Source organism: Corylus avellana, chromosome ca2 (genome assembly GCF_901000735.1).
Source record: "Corylus avellana chromosome ca2, CavTom2PMs-1.0".
NCBI classification, from domain to species: Eukaryota; Viridiplantae; Streptophyta; class Magnoliopsida; order Fagales; family Betulaceae; genus Corylus; species Corylus avellana.
In genome coordinates this window covers 49,443,426-49,463,570 of record NC_081542.1, presented here as the reverse complement: position 1 = coordinate 49,463,570, position 20,145 = coordinate 49,443,426, and the positions used below count along the sequence as shown (strand labels likewise).

At 35.5% G+C, this 20,145-nt stretch overlaps 3 protein-coding genes across 3 annotated transcripts; 2 read left to right on the top strand and 1 right to left on the bottom strand.

Annotated features, from left to right (window-relative positions):
* Positions 1–1,313: 1,313 nt before the first annotated feature.
* LOC132171085 (phosphatidate cytidylyltransferase 2-like) lies at positions 1,314–9,745 on the top strand. The gene is made up of 12 exons (XM_059582304.1): positions 1,314–1,430; positions 2,988–3,132; positions 4,007–4,260; positions 4,392–4,543; positions 4,802–4,943; positions 6,136–6,292; positions 6,983–7,030; positions 7,130–7,216; positions 8,221–8,349; positions 8,455–8,511; positions 9,225–9,308; positions 9,411–9,745. Exons 2-12 carry the CDS (start codon positions 3,058–3,060, stop codon positions 9,498–9,500), a joined length of 1,275 nt encoding a protein of 424 aa, XP_059438287.1. The 5' UTR covers positions 1,314–1,430; positions 2,988–3,057; the 3' UTR covers positions 9,501–9,745.
* Positions 9,746–10,688: 943 nt separating this feature from the next.
* Positions 10,689–13,990, bottom strand: LOC132170666 (alkaline ceramidase). The gene is made up of 3 exons (XM_059581731.1): positions 13,816–13,990; positions 12,580–12,921; positions 10,689–11,520 (listed from the first exon to the last, which is right to left on the bottom strand). Exons 2-3 carry the CDS (start codon positions 12,831–12,833, stop codon positions 11,007–11,009), a joined length of 768 nt encoding a protein of 255 aa, XP_059437714.1. The 5' UTR covers positions 12,834–12,921; positions 13,816–13,990; the 3' UTR covers positions 10,689–11,006.
* A 4,249-nt stretch (positions 13,991–18,239) lies between these two features.
* LOC132172546 (uncharacterized) lies at positions 18,240–20,145 on the top strand. The gene is made up of 2 exons (XM_059584060.1): positions 18,240–18,824; positions 19,402–20,145. Exons 1-2 carry the CDS (start codon positions 18,419–18,421, stop codon positions 19,917–19,919), a joined length of 924 nt encoding a protein of 307 aa, XP_059440043.1. The 5' UTR covers positions 18,240–18,418; the 3' UTR covers positions 19,920–20,145.

The following is a 20,145-nucleotide window of genomic DNA, read 5'->3' as shown; positions in this document are numbered from 1 at the left end:
GGTATCTTTTATCTAATGGAAACTTATAAACACGGTTGATATTTCGATCATTTTTTGTCCACATTGCGACTGCTATGTGTTTCATATGTCACATTAGTCAGTTATGTGATTAAAATATGCAAAATTTTCATCTTCAATAGTCATAACCATATAATACTAGCTAGTAATAATGTAGCGTGCAAACATACATGAGAGAAAAACCGGTAGAGTACTCTTGGAAGGAAAAGATAAATGTATCAATTATTAGGGCTGCTCAAATAGGGCAGTTATAACTGTCCCGCTAACCGCTTATAACCGTTAACCGCTAATCGCTTTGGTAAGCAGTTATTAAAAACCGCTAACCGCTTAGGGTGGTTGTGGTTAGTGGTTTTAGGGGATAAGACAAGGTGGTTTTGGTTTTGGGCCATTTGGCTGTGCTATGCCTCCATTTGGATTTTGTCTTTTTAATTTTTTCATTTGAATTTAGATTAATGGATATGGGCTATTTATGACTATGTATGTGAAATATATAATGTGGTATGTGATGTTTTGGGCTAAACCTTATTCAAAAACATTGGCTGGCACAAAAAATAATAATTTTTTTTCATCTTTTTTGGAACATTTTGGCCATAAACCATCTAAATAAGCTCAAAAAATAGGCCAATCCCATAAAATAAACCCAAAAAAAGGCCAAAAATACTTAAAAAGCCCAAAAATTTATATAAAAAAAACGGTTATAAAACTGCGAGTTATTGAATTGAATAATCGCTAACCGCCTAGGCGGTTGCGGTTATTAAAAATCGATAACCGCCTAAGGCGGTTGCGGTTGCAGTTATAGCCAATAACCGCCGGTTATAACCGTTTGAGTACCCCTACCAACTATGGTTCTATTTGTTTCAACTTAATATATATATATATATATATATATATATATATATATATATATTCAAGAAAAATTATTGTTCCCTCTGGACCCAGAAAAATAATGCTGAAAATATTTCAGTATTTGATTGACATTTGACACCAAGGAGAAATGCTAGTCACTCACTGATACCAATGATTTATGTGCTATCATAATCTCAATCCCTCATTTAAAATAAATGATTTAGATGGAAACAATGACAGTCTCATATAAATTAATACTCCCAAAAGGAGAAAATGATTAGCCTAGCCAATGAGCGATATTCCGTAGGTGCTTCAGGCTTAATCTCCCCCACACACGTGTAACGCCGAAGCCCATTGAGCAATCTCCACGTGCTGTGTCTCTAGCAAATCCATTCTTTACGAGAAACCCCACCGAACCGAAATTTTATTTTCTATTTCATTTTCTTTTTTTCGCATTCCACAAAAGTAGTAACGAGCAGCAGCCTTTGGCTTCGCTTCGCTTCCTTCTATTATTCGTATTCTCTCTCTCTCTCTCTCTCGCTTCACTCTCTGCCAAGCCGAACCAGGTTCCAATCTCTTTCTGTTGCTCTCTTTTATATGTGTGTTTCTGTGTTGTTTTGATATTGCGATTCCTTTATTCAGATTTGGCTTAAGGAGCTGTTTTGATTTCCAGCGTTTTGATTCCGGTGGGATATCAGTTCCGGACTTGGAATGCCTTGTTTTTTGAGATTTGTTTGGTGGATTTTAGTGTTCGTGTGAGTATTTGATTGATTTAAGTTTCTTGGGGGTTTCAAATCCTGAAATATTGTTTCAGTGAGACCAGTGGAACTAAAGGGAGTTTTGATTTTTGTTGTATATTTTGGAGCTAAAATAGTTTGGGAAATGTAATAAAAAATTGAAGTCGGTGGTTTTGTGGGAAATGGGGTGTGATAAGAGTTGGTGTTTGTGTTGTTGAAATTTGTGGTTTGCATGCTCAGGCATTATTTTCTCTTGGAAATGGCATCTTATGCTACACTGGGGATGTGAGAGGTATGCCTGAAATTGTGGAGCTTCAGGTGACCCAGAGCCAGAGGAGGGTTGTGATGTAACTGATATTTTGACCGTTTTGTTTGACCAAAAATCGGATACGTTGCCATAAACATCCAAGAACAGTAGTCCTAGTTGTATGTGGTATAATTTGTCAATTTTTTTTTTGTGAGAAAAAAAACTTTACTCTTCAGCACATGATGTTTACGCCGTCTATATAAGAATGAGGTGGCACCTATTGAAGAAGACATTAGGGAATGTTGGTTAAGATGGTTTGTTCATGTTCATTTGAAGCCAATAGCTAGACTTGACTGTGGTTTAAGGTAACGGACAGTGACAATAGCAGGAAAAATGATGTTGGTTGAGTGAAATACGTGATCATTGCTTGAGATGTTGAGATTTGAGATGTGCATGTTTCGGACCTTTTATGTGGTGGAATAGCAAAACTTAATTTTCACTGAGATTTCTTGTGCTCAATTTCTATCATATTCTCTGGTGAAAGGTGACATTCTCTGTTAATTAGTAGGTCTAGATGATGCACCGCATCAAATTGTAATGACATATTTTGACCAATTAGTGACTTCTATAAGCATAATTTACTAGGGAACCTTTGTCTTGTATGTTAAATGTTTCTGTTAGCTTTGGTGCTGTACGTTTCATTAGAATTCTGCATTTGTTCTTTCATTTTGGTGTAGTCATGCCATGTTTGAGTGGTTACGATGATTCACTCAGTCATTCAAATGGAACTATATTATTCTACCATTCTCAAGTCTATAGAGAGGATTTGCCCTTGGGGTTTTCCATTTTAAGCTGACTGCATTGACAGGTGCATATTTTTCGTTGAAGCTGATGTGGCCTTTGTGCTAAAAGTTTTGTATATGAACTAGTTCACAGAATTTAACATCTAGTGTTATCTTAATTTCTGCTGTTAGTTAACTCTGCTGAATTATTTTTCTTTCTAATAGTGTTTTTTTTAGATATTGCCCCCCTTTCATCTCTGTAAATCTATTTTGCGATCCCCCTCCCCCCCCTTTCTCTTTGCAAGTCTGTTTTGATATTCATTCCCTAACTATTATATTCTGTGTTTGATGTTTCAGGCAACTATTTTTCTGCATTGCAAATATCTCTGTTGTTTTCCCTATAGAGTAAAAATTAATACGAAGAGCCATGCAAAAGGATAATAGTACCGGCACTCCATCAACTCCTTCTGCTCGTGTTCGACATCGTCGACGTTCACATGAGGTTGTTTACATAGTTACTATACATCTGGTCAAAATTGGGTCTTAATATGTGTATGTGTGTGTTAAGGGCTTAACCATTGGATCAAAAGCCGTAGGATAGACTATTGGGTACTAATTTCGTTAAACCCTTAATTCTTAGGATTGTAACATTCCACCATATTTCCAAATCTAACATCCACAACGGTCCATTCTATCGGCACTAACCCGATGGTAACTCTTTCTCTTTTAGTCGCTCCACTCACCTATCGGTATTTAATGACTTAACACTCTTCCCATACATAATATTAAGACATTTTAATCCAACCTATAAGTTGCCTCTTATGTGACTCAAACGTGTGACCTGGTGACTGCTTTGATACCAATTGTTGAGGGCCTAATCATTGATCCAAAGCGCTAGGATTGTTGGATACTAATTTGGTTAAACCCTTAAGATTGTAACAGTGTGTGTGTGTGTGTGTGAGAGAGAGAGAGAGAGAGAGAGAGAGAGAGTTATATTTGCTCTGACAGAATTTGCAGATAGAATGAAATTTTTGTGGTATTACTGATGGAACTATGCCAATATTTAACTTATCTGTTACATGTTATGGGGTCTTTCTGTTTTTTATTTGAATAATTCCCTTGTTTTATAGATACGAGCTTAGTGATGCTATTTTCTCAGTGATCTGTGTAAACAAGATGAATCTTAACATCAATTTCATCCCCTGTGGAATCTGTCACTATTTAGCTGTTTGGAAAACCATTTTTGAAGTTGTATATTAACATGGTCTCTAAGGCAAAGCCTCGCTTAATCGTTCGGAGTTCAATACATATTTGATTCATTGAAGGCATGGGTTTCAAATGTATAATTTGATTTCGTTTTTCCTCTGGGCTGTCAGGTAATAGCAGAGGATGGCAAAGCAAACGGAAATGATTTACTTGTTCATGATAGTAATAAATACAAATCAATGTGGATCCGTGCATACTCATCTATTTGGATGATTGCGGGCTTTGTGTTTATTATCTACACGGGTCATCTTTATATTATGACTATGGTTGTCGTTATCCAAATCTTTATGGCTAGAGAGCTGTTCAATTTACTCAGGAGAACACATGAAGATAAACAGCTCCCAGGATTTAGGCTACTAAATTGGTAAGAATGTTATTTTAGTGTCGCAATGTGAATTTGTTTTCCCCTGAAGGAAATGAACTGATGTTATTTGAAATTAAGATTTTATTTATTACATCTCAACATATTTGTTCATTTTCATTTTCTATGCTCAGGCACTTTTTCTTCACTGCAATGCTATTTGTTTATGGCCGCCTTCTCAGTCAACGGCTTGTCAATACCATAACCTCGGACAGATATTTATATCAGCTTGCGAGCAGCCTTTTCAAGTATCATATGGCTATCTGTTATTTCTTATATATTGCAGGTTGGTTCTACATACATCTTATTTTTGTCCTTTCACGTAATGGCTATGAAGAATCTTGATATCAAATACCCTTTTATATATCTCTGACTCATATTCGAAATGTAATCTGCATTTCATCTCTTTATTAATTTATAATAGTATGTTTTATGTGCATGATGCTTTTCTTGCCGGGTTACTGCTATTTTGCAGTGTTTTTCTTTTGTTATTTTTTTTGTTGTATGGCTGCTGATAACAATTTTTTTTGTGGAATGGGCTCAGGTTTTATGTGGTTCATTCTTACACTAAAGAAGAAGATGTACAAGTATCAGTTTGGCCAGTACGCATGGACACACATGATTCTAATTGTCGTGTTTGCACAGTCTTCCTTCACTGTTGCCAATATTTTTGAAGGAATTTTCTGGTAACTTAACTTTCTTCGAAAAAAATAATAATTGAGATCTTCTTGATGATCTTTAACTTCTAACTTGCAGACTATTTATGCCATTGCTCAACCTTTGTTCCCTTACTTTGGTAGACTGCTTTTGGGCCTTTTTAGTTTCACCTTTTTCTGATACTTGCATTTTTGTACATAGAATATACATAATTGATATTGTGATATGAGGTTTGATAGGCGATATTAATTGGGTTACTTCTTGTGAACTTTAATGAATTCTTTGGAACTTATCCAGAAGGACTAGTGGCGCCCTGCTCTGCATGCATCGATTGTGGATCTTCTGAGAATCCTAACTGCATGTCTATTAGCTGTGCTTGATAAAGCTGTCTTACCCTCGAGGAAGTGGATAATTAACAGGCCAATAGGGAAGCCTATTGAGCCACATGAAACTTTCTTACTTCATCTGTCTCAAAATAGATGATGTGGTTTGAAATGGAAAGATTATTATTAAAAAGTGACAATACAACGATCTTGCCTTATTTTATCTCAGAAGTGGTATGACTTCTATGTTAACTTTTTGAAAAAATCTGAGGTTATTTAGAAAAGTGAACTATGAATTTTTACTTTGGGGAAGTTTCATATATTTTGATCCAACTCATAAAGGAAAGGTTATAAGCTATTTTGAGATGGAGGGAGTAGTTAAGAAGTTCCTATTTTTTACTCTATTCTGGGGATGCTTCTGACCTGGAGAGTGCGTATTCCGAATTTCAGTTCTTTACTTGCCCTTTTTGACATTTCCTCTTGAGGTTTTTATGAATTTATTTATTTATTTTGTCTCGTTGGAGGTAATATCTCCCCCTTATTTGTTTACTATTCCTATCAATTTGATTTAGGACCTCATGAAAATAATAAATCTCATGATACCCAAATCCTTTATAAATAGCATAGATTTTAATATGGACATTATAAAAATACTGAATTAAAATTTTTATTACTTTGATGAGATGCATACAGGGGAGTATCATTTATAGTCCTTTATATGTGCTCGCTATGGAACTCATGCCACATTTTGACCTTTGTATATCATTTTTTGTCATCTATTGCCGATTGAATTTATATCGTGTCCAGACTTCTTTATTCTTTAATTTGGTTCATCTGGTCTATAATCAAGTTTCACATTCTGATATGGTTTTTTTTAAAAAATGGGCTATTTATGTAGGTTTCTTCTTCCAGCAACTCTGATAGTCATCAATGACATTGCTGCTTATTTCTTTGGTTTCTTTTTTGGAAGAACCCCTTTAATCAAGTTATCTCCAAAGAAAACTTGGGAGGGATTCATTGGAGCATCTGTTACTACAATGATCTCTGCGTTTGTGGTAAGCACAGGTTTTTTTCTATGGTTGCTGTAAATACGCTTAAGTTTTATCATGTTTAGTATTGCTTGATGACTAACTTTGAGGAAGCATTCCCTGGGAGTAAGCCTAATGTTTCAGCCAGATGCAGCCATTTATGGTCAAACTACAATTTTATAAGCTTATAAAATTTATGACTAGCACTTTATGTATTAATGCTTACTTTTCGCTGACAATGTTTTCGAAATGGTTACAAGACACACATCATTACTGATTAGTTTCCTTCAATCTTATTTCCTTAATTTTGGATATCTGGTATGTCTAATGCCTTTTATCGTTTGTTTATTTTTCACCCAATAGTAATGCTTGGCAGAATTTTATCTTAACAATGCCATGTTTCTCACAGCTTAACCGCTTTTATTTTTTATATAAAATCTTAAAGTTGCGACTTACTTCTTGGACTGAAATGTTGACGAGGGTTCTCTTCCCTTCATTAAGTACACCTGTCTTCTCTCCCTGAAATATGCATCTGAAAAGCTTCTCATTCTTTTAGCAAGGGTGCAGTAAAACTTTCTGACCATGTTTCTTGAGTTCATGTTTGTTTACCATGAAATTAATTGCGGGTGAGTTCTGGTAATAATCTTTATTTGTTCAATGTCTGGATTTTATTCAAATGGGTATCTATAAACATGGTATTTACACTTATTTATGCAGCTTGCAAACATCATGGGTCGTTTTCCATGGCTAACATGTCCAAGGAAGGTAATTCTTTTGATGGAGTGTAAGTCATTGAGGTTTGAAGAGGCTTAGTAGATCAGTTTTGAAGAAACTTATAGCCTTATTTCTGAGGTTTATATGCAGGATTTATCAAGTGGTTGGCTTAACTGTGATCCTGGTCCATTTTTTAAGCCTGAGCACTTCACTTTACCAGGATGGGTTTCTCAATGGGTGAGTAAAGTGACATTCAATTGAATTTGATTTTATATGAACCAAACTACACAGCATTTATTTATATACTCGGTGCAGAAACCAGAAATTGGTCTCTTAATTTTCTGGGTAGCGTCCTCGGTCATCACAGGCATATGATATGTATAATGTACTTTCACTTTTAAATGTATGAGACTCTAAGAACATCTAAAACAATTTGTTGACTTCATAAAGTTATCAATCCAGAAGCTCTTCAAATGGTGTAGTTACATTCTTCCAAAATATTTGAATTTGACCAGCCCTTAGATACTGGATAAATTTGGTTTTCCTATGACTGAACTAAACGTAAATGCTGGCATCCATTACCTGAGCTGTAGCAGTGGTTGGCTTGCTGTTTATCTAGTCAAGGTTGTTTTTTTCCTTCTTTTTTTTTTTGCAATCTCTTTTCATATTTTCCCCACTGGAAATTCTTTGTAATGCCATTATTTCAGTAGATATCCCCCAAGAGTTCCCACAAGAATAATTTCTTTTTCTCATCTGATAGACATTTTTGTGAACAAACACTTTTAATTGTCAGCCTGGAGATGGTGATGCACCCCTAACTTATTCATTATTTCCATGTTTAGTGTAGATTCAGAAAAAAATACTGTGCTTTGGACTTGATTGTTAAATAGGACTGAAAATAACAGTTATAACTTGTAGGAGTGAAATATATATGCTTTCATATATCTCCTGTTAATAGTTGCATTAATTCTTCTTTTTGGTGGTATCGTACTGAAGTTCTTCATAGAATTATGTAATAGTTTGTCTATACAGTTGGTGAATCAGCTATAATTGTCCGACTATTAAAGGTTGAAAACAGGGCTCTTCTCCACTGTTTTAGCTATTTGGAATTATGGAACTCAAATTATATAAAGCTTTCCAATTATGGAAGTTTTATTGTAGCCAATGAGATGTAGATTTTGAGTCTCTTAAAATTTATGGAACTCAGATTCTAATGCATCCTAAATTATTCTCTTGCACAGTTTCCTTGGAAAGAGGTCTCAATTATGCCTGTTCAATGGCATGCTCTATGCCTTGGCTTGTTTGCATCTATAATAGCACCTTTTGGAGGCTTCTTTGCTAGTGGTTTCAAAAGAGCTTTTAAAATTAAGGTTTGCTCGTGATACTTTCTTAATTTAAGTGATTTCAAACATAAGAGATGGTAAGCTTCCAATATGTTGCACACTATTTGCTATATTTTCTCCCTTTTCCTGCAGGACTTCGGTGATAGTATTCCTGGACATGGTGGAATTACAGATAGAATGGACTGCCAGGTAAGATTTAATGAAGTTTGAATCCACCTGATTATAAGTGTTTCGACTATGGCTTTTCTTTTTTTCTTTTCTTTTTTTTTTCCTGTTTCTAGTAAATTGTTTAATTCTTCAGATAAACTTGATTACCATGCCTGATTAGTCATAATGTATGTATTGAATTTTTATTCCTCTTTAATGCACATTAAGTGGCACCCACCAGAACACCACACCTAGTGCACCAATACTGCTTTGACCATAACATCTGAAAGTTTCAGTTACATGCGCCTGCTTCATGTGCTGAAAGTTCAGCTCTATTTACTAATTAATTTGCTCAGTTTGGGGACTGGTGGCTTCTACACACTGCCCATCTGTCTCTGTTAGTGTGCTTGATGCATGACTCTGCATTCTTTCAAAGTCATGTTGTGCTTGTCATCTCATCTCATAACATATTGAATTGGATTTATGATGCTGCTAGTGAGCATTTCTTGTCTTTCACAGTCTAGAATTTGCAAAACGTTTTTGTTTCGCCTTACCCATACCTGCTGTTTTAAATGTCGTCTGCTTTAACTTGAGGGCTAATTAATTGATTACTCTAACCGAAATTTGTGGAGTTCTGCTAAATAACCATGATACCTGGTTTGTAGAGTTGAAGCATAATTCTATGTTGATTGATCACTTATATAGAAGGCAGCTGTGATGCATTATTCTGTGACTAATGAGGTCTTCAAATGTAGATGGTGATGGCCGTATTTGCTTACATCTATCTTCAGTCATTTGTTGTGCCACAAAGCCTGTCAGTTGAGAGGCTCTTGGACCAGGTACTGTATTTTACATGCTTGTGTATAAAAAATTTCATGTCCATTTAGTTACATGAATGAATACGTAAGAATATGTTAGCTGATGGTGTGACTGTTTTCTAGATATTGATGAACCTCACTTTGGAGGAGCAGCAAGCTCTCTACACAAAGCTTGGGGATATCTTGCAGGAGAGGCTGTTTGGAGAGCCGTAGATCTGCATAACCCGTGTCTTGCCTTGATGTCTTCTTTCTTCCCAGCATGTTATATACATGGTGGCCTAACGGCAAAAAAAAAAAAAAAAGGATAATGTTTTGTATATTGTGGTGTGTTCCATTTTCCTAGTTCCACCCCACTCAAATACTTAGGTGAGTAATTCTTTAGTTGGCATACTCTGTATAGTGTATTTTAGCCATTTAATATTACATGAACTCTCAATAGAGTATGAATTGCTCCTCCCTCTCTCTCTCTCTTTCTCTCTCTCACACACACACGAACTTATTGCCTAGATTTCTTTTGGAAGTTCAAATGAATTAGTATTCTAGTTATGTGCATTATTTATCTGGAAAAAAAAAATAAGGGCTTGAATTAGTTCTCCATGAAGGGAAGAAGTCATCAAAGGCCATGCACTAATTCTAATTCCGATCTTAAATCAATATGGTTTTCCTCCAACTCAGACTATTCAAAGGCTCATCCTCTTTCTCCCAAAAAGCCAAAGCGTAGATTTTGGTATAGGGCATCCTCTTTCTCTTTTAGCTTTACGTTTACACTTGCGCCGAAAAGCAAGTTCTGATGCTACTTCGAGTGTTTTAAGTCTACCTTGCCCATCTACACATTATATGATTCAAAGGCTCATCTTCCATGTATGTGTGTATGTATGTACGTGTGGGAACTTCCACGCATCTTTGATCTATTCATTAATTTGAGGCTTCAATGAGAATCTGTGAAGCTGGATCGAACACCTACATATCTTGTTGGTTGCCTGTGGCTTGTGGATAGATCGGCCTTTATCACTCTTAAGTGAATAACATGGAAACCATAAATAAACAAATAAGAGTTACAATACATCAATCATATAGTCAAGTTTGTCGACATTGATAGTGTAAAAGTTAGAAGCTCCTCAGGGTAAAAGTTTGTAGACTTGCAAGAATTGTGTATCAAGTAATTAAGACGACTCGAATAGCTAACCTCGTGGTATTACACTAGACGAGAGACCATTCGAGCTAACTCTCGCGGGCCATGAAGGATTAAATTTTAACCTGTTCATAATATTAATCTCGAGGCAAAAAAATAAATATCTAAAGATTCCTAAAAAAAATAATAAATAATAAAAAAAGGAAATGGCTTTACTAGGGACAATCCAAATCGAAGAAAAAATTAATTGTCCATCCAAGGCATAAAGCTAACAAAATCAAAAATCATGATTCCCTCAAGAGTTCAATAACAAATCATCACAAGATTATATGTTCTAAAACCAGAAACAGATCCCAGTATCCAGAAACAAGCCATCTGATCTCATCATTACCAACAAAGGCATATAAATATGATACATGTTCTACACCTACAATGAAAAATCTGATGGGATCCCACCTAACCAGTGTAATATGCAATTGACACTTAAAAAAGCAGCTAGAAAAGAAAACAAAACTGGTCACTTGCTCACGTCTGTCACCTTCCAAAACGTTTCAAGAAAGCCTATATTCCATTGCCTTTGTGTTCTTTCATTGGGTTTTTGGTTTTTCGATCTTCACAAATGGAAGAACACCCATAAAATGGACAATTTTTGGGGCCCATCCCCGTTGCTGAGCACGGCAAAACATCAAGAAGGTGTTTGCGAAGTAGGAATTAAAACCCATGAAGACATGCCACAATGCATGACCCTGTGGATTAATTGGCCAACGAGATATCTCCTTGCAGAAAAAACGATCGCAGAGCCAACACAAGCTACCTAGGACAAGGGTGGCCAAATACAGCTTTGCAAGCCGCTTAGCAGAAGCATCTTGTGTGAAAATGTAATACTTGTACATTCGGGGAATGCAGAGGATACACAAGATCCCATAATGCACCTTGAAGCCAATGCCGAAACGGACAATTGCATGACCAATAGCAAAAAAGGCACCATAAAGGAAGACGAAGGTGGGCATTGTGCTGCGGTAGTGCCAATCTGGTGAGTAGAGGATGTACATATAAAGTAGCATCTCCCACACCATTGGAGTTTCATCACTCTGCTGTTGCCTGGAGATAAATGCAGAAAACCTTCTAAGTGTAAATGTTGACAGCAATAATCATCCAAACATAAAGGTATTGTCTAATAGAGTTAACGTTATCCTGACAGACTTCATACCTGATATTAGTTAAAGGCAGAAAAGATTTCCAGGCCTAAAGTGAAGGTGCGCGTGTGAGTGTGCATGTGCAAGATCAAATTTGTCGAAAATAGAACCATAAATTTCTAAGTTAACCCCTCCATATGCCGCTCAAGCATATGCTGCTTGCACTTGAGACAGAATAATAGCATTTTCATTCCACTCCAAAGGAAAACAGCATTTGCATCGAGCTAACCAACTCATTCAACTCAAGCCCTAGCCCCCAACTGCATGAGACAGCCTACATAAATCCTTGCCAGTGACCAAGAAAATAAGGTTTAAATTCCTAATTGTCTTCAGAATATCAGTAAAAAGCACCCCATATAACATAACACGAGACAGTTATACACACTCAAAATTGTTTACTTGCTACATCAGTTAGTAGCTTGTGAGACCCAAAAATTGTTTGCTAGAACACAATGACAAGAAACTAACATGTCCTCAATGATTATGGAATCTCATAAGCTCAAATACATAGTTCTTATCAACACATTCTTCTTTCCATTCCCATTTCATCCCTTCTTATCTCCCTAAATTGAATGATTTCTCTTGAATCTATTCATCAATAAGCCTACCGAAAGATACACAAAATCGTCAAATTCCTCATGATTGCTCAAACTAAAGCTTATATAGCTAGTCATTATTGCAGTAATATGCTTGTGCTGTCAAAAGATTTCAATGTCAAGGCTCGCAAGAATCCATTGTTGAAGCATATACAACACAATAAAACAAAAGGTTAAGAGCGTCATCCTGTTTGAAATTTCTTCATCTCAAGTAAGTTTAATTATCACCGTTCAGGTTGCAAACATCTAATTCAAAGTTTCTTTTATCAACATATCTCATTTGTACTAGTACGAAACCTCAACATCATATGAGACCAACCAATCACACATACATTAAGCTGCAGAACATAGCTGAGAGAATTACTTACACGCTTTGCAACGTGGCATGGTATAACATGCTTCCAATGGCAAGTATCATATTAGATATGTGAAGAACACTAAATCTCTTCTCAAATCGTTGTCTTAAGGCATTGATAAGACCAATGAGGGCCAAAAGAACGGTTGGGATGTTTGAAATGGTGTTGTAAAATTCAGCAATATAAGAAGAGTAAGAATAATTCTTCTCACAACACTCGATACTGGACGTGACAGGACCCCAGAAACTTGATATTCCATCAGCCATTCTTCTTCTCTATATTCTATGAAATATATTCAGGAGAATCCTTTATGTTGACGAGTAGCAGATATCATAAAAGTCACAAACCATGTTCCTGCAGAAAAGAAGCTGATAAGTCAACAATCCAACAATTCATTCATAGAAGAAAATTCACTTACGATGGAAACAAATTGTACAACTCGCATTTATCAAGCCTCTTACACACAAGTCATTGTGCTGTGACAATATAATTAAGAAATGGGTTACATAATAGGAGTGCTTGACAAAGATAATAGAGTGCGTGCCACTGCAATGCAATATGTCCATGAATGTTCCCTTCTTTTGAACCTGGCCAGTGGATCGTTGGTTATATTAATAGGCTCAAAACCATGATAGTGTACGATCACCATGATATAAACCAAAACTAAATCATATATGGCCTCAATTTCAAACATACCCAAGTCAAAGAAGGCTTTAAAATGATGATGTGTCTTGTGTTGACATCCAAATCAATTATTAACAACAGAAAGCGAGGACCCAGATGATAAACTCAAAACTCCCAACAAAGCAAATGTGAATAGAGGAATTGCCAACAAAAACAAAAGAAGAACACCAATTCAGTTAGATTGCAAATCTATTTCCCTCATAAGATGCATCAGAAAAAACATACGTACATGAACAGAAAAAGGCTAAAATTGATGTCCAAACGAGACCCAAATCAACAAAAACATTTCTTTCAGGTAAATTTACAACAAATCACACCAATTGCAACCAAAATGCTTAAAGATCCAATCTTACAGACCAAAATCAAAACATATCGTGCCAAAGAAGAAAAAAAAAAAGTAAAACAGAACCAACAATTTGTGATGCTCAGAACCTTTTCTACATACCCAACAAATCAAACTAAAAACAAAATTGAAATACAAAAAGAAGAAACTTTTAACTCTGGAGAACAAAAGACATTCTCACATATGTTTTATACTTAAAATTATATAACAACAAAACGAACCATTCTCGCTGAATCAGATCTCATTGTTCTTGTACTCAATGGGCTAATCTCCGTCTCCGTAAGCTTAAGCCGAACAAGGGATCACTGTGGGGAAAGAGGCAAGAGATATCACGTTTCGCCGCTCGAGGCAGAGAAGGAGACGGTAGACTAAAAACTAGTTATTGCCCTTTTTTTTTCCTTTCTTTACTGCCACGTCGGCCGAGTGGAAGGATGGGTCCCTTTACTCTCTTCTTTTTTAAAAGGTTTAAATACTTCACCGACATGTTGTTCAATACGAAATCAACTGGACTCCCAGTCCGAGGTAGTTGTACCTTAAACCTTTGAACTTTTTTTTTATTTTTAAAGGAAGTATTTGTGAGCATTTGATTAATGTAATTGGCCCCTTTATCCATGTTTAATCCAATAATTTAATAGTTTGCTACCTCAAACCTTTGAACTTTTTTTTTTTTTTAAAGGAAGTATTTGTGAGCATTTGATTAATGTAATTGGCCCCTTTATCCATGTTTAATCCAATAATTTAATAATTTGCTACCTCAAATCAATTCATAGGGTGGATACAAAATGTAAGGGGATAAAACTAAAACTAAAACTAAAACATTTTAGGAGGATAAAACAAAAATTTAAACTTTAAAGGGCTTATTTCATAAAAACCAATAGTTTTGAGGAGATTTTTAAAATTTAGAGGGTGACATTAGCAACTCCAAGCTAAGTCGTAGGTTTGCCCCCGCCAATTAGAGACTCTTACATGTCTTATATGTCGCATTAATATTATTTAAAAAAATATGGGACGGTCGAAACACCCTTTTGGCCAAATGGGGTTGACCGACTACCCCATGATCTGTTTTTATCTTTCTTTTTTTTGTTTTTAATTTTTTAATTTTTATTGGATACGTTTTAGTGGTCGTTGATTAGTTCGACATTGCACACCGTTAAATTATTGAACAAAACATGAATGAATATGGGCCCGGCCCATTCTAGACTCTGATTGACAGTCCATGCATGAATTGATGGGCTGTGGCTCAAACCTGAAAAGGGCAAAGCTTGTTTTATGGCTTGTGGCCTGATTACATTTCGGGCCTATGTCTGAGTCCAGTTAACAGTCTATAGACTCCATAAATAAATAAATAAAATACCGATTTTATTATAAATTCTTTATAAACTCATATATCAATCCACGTAAGTACCACATGGCATAATTGGGTGAAAAAAAATTAAGTAACAAAATTTGACATATAAATTTAATTGTTTAGTAATTGACGTAGTAATTAAGTGTCACAAACTGTCACGTCAATATGTAAGAGAATTGTAATAAAAGCTATAGTAATTCGAACAACACTCAATTGATAAATGAAATCAATCTCATTATAACAAGGAATTAAAATTTTTAATCTATCCAAAAAAAAGGGATCCAAATCCACAATAATTTTTCTGCCTGAATTGCTATGAATTCGAACACCAAATGAATAGAGCTTTTATGGGCCTAATTTGCCTGAGTAGGTGAGCTAGCTGCACGATATCTACTACCTATGCACAGAGACGGACCCAGGTTTCAATTTGAGAGGGACCAAGGGCCAAAAAAATTTTGGAGAGAGACCAATTAGCAAAAAAACCATTAATCTTTTTTTTTTTTGCCTAATTTTTTTTTTTCTTGTGATTTGGGGGGTCCACTCCCCTGGGTCCGTCATTGTTTATGCATGCAAACCTTATAGAACCTCTTTCATATTTACTGTCTGAATTACTAACAATATATGCAACAAAATCATTGAGATCTTCCGCTCCAAAGAAAGAGGCATAATTATAATTGAGAGGAGGTTATATCAGTCAATTATGAAGATAATGTCATCAAAATAATCAAGTCCGCGGTGACAAGAAAAAGAAGTGTCCAAATGTATGTAGCCCAGAAAGTTGGCTATATGCGAATACCTAAGAAGAGGTGATTACATATTATATTAATATTAAGAAGAAACATGTGCCGTTGAAAAGACATTGACATCTCACTGGCATTTTGTCGAGCATATTCTCCGTGGATGATGATACTCACCCAATACTCGCACGAAGCCTTGTTTTGGGAAGAACATGTTATAGAGTAAGAGTGCCAACAGCTTATGTGCGAATGGCATATACTCTCCAAATGTTATAGGAATATTGAATGGATTTCTTTTATTTCATTCCATACTCTCTAGGCTCTGTTTGCTATTGTGTTTTGAACATGTTTTTTTGTTTTTTATTTGAAAAAATATTTGGAAGTGACATAAAAGTAAAGATAATTTTTGTGTTTTAAGTGTGTTTTGTATTTTGATTGTATCTTAATGTTTTTTAAGAAGATAGAACGAAAGACAAAAAATAATAATAATAATAATAATAACAAATAGACTTTTGTCCCGAAAACAAAATATGTGCTCGTTACATATATGTGCATTTTAAGAGTGAGTTTCGTGCCCATACAATGTATTATGTTTATAAATATTCCACAGTTATTTTACACCTGTTAACGTGACTTATTTTAAATAATTTATCATATCAGTCATTTAAAATACGCAACGTTAGCTAGCTAATGTTAAATGGATGTGATAAGTGTGTATGAAAAATAGTCTTACTCAAAGTCTTAAATAGTAAAGTTTCATATCGTTTTTTGTTCAGGTGCATGTATTTTCGTATATTCATAGAAATGTCTATTTTACTAAGTCTCTATTCGAAATCGTGTCCAAATTGATATGCCATTCTTGCCGGTGCAACTTACCTAGCATGAAATTAAAAATAATAATAATAATAATAAAAAAAAAAATAAAAAATAAAAAATAAACTCTAAAATATTATATGATATTACAAAAGAGTATACACATTATTAATTTATGATATTTTGAAATTCTTACTTGGATATGTTATATATGCTAATTTCCTCTTTCGGCAACTTGTTTGTTTCCTTTTTAGGGGTCAGTTTTGGTGGCTATTGGCAGCACGATATGGTTTACTTCGAGTAATTCTACTCCAATTCAATCAATGAGAGAAAAACAAGAGCCAATGAACCTGGACACATACAAGGTTCATTGAACCTGGACAAACAAAAACACTTCTACGAGACTCTGCGCCTATTTCCCACGTCACACCCAACACAAATCCAAACAAGCCTTGATACAATGACGTGGAAAACCCGACAGAAAAGGGCCAATCGAAAGCAATACTCTCTCCACGTGTAAGTTGGTGCTGAGTGGTTACTGCTCGCGTGGACCACACATGCGTACGGCGCTTATCGCGTGGCTTTTATGATCTCATTGGGTAGAGTCAGCAAGTCCAAGCGATAACTATAGCCGCCGTTTGAACGGCGTCAACTGGAACCAGTTCCAGTGTAAGGCATCACACAGATCGATACGTGTGCAATTCCCAATGACCGCCCATCCCTGCCTCACTGCTGTGATAAACAGGTGATTACTAGAGTATATTGATCAAGATGTGCCCAAAACTAGTAAATTACTAAATTCTTTTCATCTTTTTTTTTTTTTTTTTTCCATATTGATGTGACAGGATTTTCATTGTATAAATTATATAAGTAGACCAATTAAGCTCATAACTATAAAAGGCAAAAAAATAAATAAATAAAGGGTTTTGTTTTGTGTGTATTTTATTTGGTCATAAGGTATAGTGGGATCCTAATCCCACTTATCAAAACCCATTGGGTCCACTCAATTCATGATTGAATTAAATTAATAACTTTGATTAATCTTCTTCAGCACGACTAATCATATTAAATTATTATTTATTTCAAAAGCTTAAGTTAATAGAATGATATAATTTTAATATCTTGATACAGCACATTCATTTCATAGCTAATAAAATATAAACCATTAATTATTTGATTTGTAAAATTTAATGTAAATCATAAAATGATTTATCTCTATTTGGCTTGAAATTAAAAAGATTCTGATTGATCTTAGCCTTATACATAGGCACAAGTATCTTCATCTATAAATCAAGAGTAATGCAATAAATAATCACACTTTTATTTCATCATTATTTCATGTGGTTTGCCAATTATAAACCCTTAGATCAATTTTTATTAAAAAAATTAAAAATTAAAAATTGTTCAGCTTAATTATCACGTCAGCAAAATATAATAGTAGCGAGATAAAAGCGTGCCAGTGCGCCACCTAGCATTACCCATAAATCAAAGCTAAAAACTTGAACCTGGACGTCAAACCAGCCATGTTCATTAAGAAAAGTATAATTAAGCCTACATACATGCTTAGTTAAATTTTCAAAACACACACACACTTCCACCGTTCCACGCCCACGTTTCTCTCTCCCTCCCTCTATATATATAACGCCGTTAACATTCCATTACTACTCTTATCTCTTCATTCCAAGGCATTGTTTTTATGTAAACATCATTTCGCCACAATAACGACATCCCCACACCATTCTTTCTTCCAAAAGCCACTTCTCTCTCTCTCTCTCTGAGTCTATGATATATTACCCAGTAGCCCTCTCTATCTCCTTCACATCATTCTCTCCCAAAAGGTGAAGATCACCATACAAAAGCGGAAAAAAGAAAACATATAGATATTTTGGGAAGAAATTAAGGGTATTAGGAAGAAGATCAATAACAATGGCTAGAGTTCCGGTGAGGTTTGAGAGGTTAGCGGAGGCGTTTCAGGACGTGTCATGGGTGCGTCTGGGCGAGAGCAGCGGGAGCGAGCACTCGCCTTTCACCGATTTATCGGATCTTGTGAACTCTTTCATTGAAAGAGACGGTGGAGCATTTGATAGAGATCACGACAAAGAGGTTGTGGACCATGAGAAGGAGCAGAACCATGCAGAGTCGTCGGATTGTTCCGACTCCGAGACCAAGGATATGCTAAAGAACCTGTTTGGTTGCGAAGACGATGATGGTGATCGTGATCAGATTCGTGCTGCAACAGAGCTTGCAAGCAAAGGGCTGATCGGCGACAGGTCGTCTCCGGGGTTTAAACGACAACTGATGGCTCGTCTACGTGACAGGGGTTTCGATGCCGGTTAGTGACTTATCGTTTTTTACTTTTCACATAATTAGGAACCGTCAAATCCGGGTTCTTATTTAGGTAATTTACGTATATATATATATATATATATAAACGTATACTAATTAGATGAGTTGTCAGTAATTAATCATGTGTCTCACTTTATATCCGCCGTACGTGAAAAGAATTATTGAATTCATTAATTTTATAGCCTTATTGAGTAGCAACAATAAATTCAAATTATCAATGTCATTAAGCATGGTTATTAAACATTGTTTCTTATTAGATAAATTACTTCATCAACAAGATTTGGCTCCGCTACGTAGAAATGTTTCCAATTTTAGCTAGAACTAGAACCATTAGAATTTTTTTTTTTTTTTTTTTTTTTGAAATATAGAACCATTAGAATTGGAACATGTATTATGGGTCTGATTATTAGACTCGAGCCAAAACCCACTAACTAATTCGTTATTTGTGTAGCGTTGTCTAATATAGATTTTCAACAATTTTGTTATTCAAATCGCTAGCAATTTGAAAAGTAAATGTGAGATAGCTTTTATTTATTCTAATTATATGAACCATATTTGTGCAGGCCTTTGCAAATCCAAGTGGGAGAAAAACGGACGATTCCCATCTGGAAATTACGAATACATTGATGTAAATGTCTCTGGGAACCGATACATCATTGAAGTTTTGCTTGCCAGAGAATTTGAAATTGCTCGTCCAACCGATAAGTACACGTTATTATTGGATGTTTTCCCGCTGATATTTGTGGTTAAAGTGGAAGATTTGAAGCAGGTGGTGAGGCAGATGTGCAAGGCCATTAAAGAGTCCATGAAAAGCATGGGCATGCATGTACCGCCATGGAGAAGAAGCGGTTACATGAACTCCAAGTGGTTTAGTTCTTACAAGCGGACAACCAATGAAGTTCCAACAGGAAAAGCACAATCTGATGAGGCTTTCGCCGGAAAACGAGCAGTTGGGTTTGAGGCATTGCCTGCGATATCCCACTATTGCAGAGATAATTGTGCAAGGAAGGTTGGTTTAAGAGTTGGGAATTTGGTTGCTGTGCTGAATGGCAATGGCAGCATGGGCATGAATTACTTGTAGAGTTATATTGCTTGGTAGTTCCATGTAAAGAAAAATTGCTAGGATTGGTATATTATTTGGTGGCTGGGGGAAGGGTGTTTACAGTTTTGAGTAGTGATTGGATTGGGTGTGAAAGAATGTTAGTGGGATTTGTAGCATAGTCAATTTGGGTTTTATGTTCATAGGCATGCAATAGTAGCTATTTTGAATCTTGTAGAGAAATAAAATATGCATTCTTTGCCTTTTT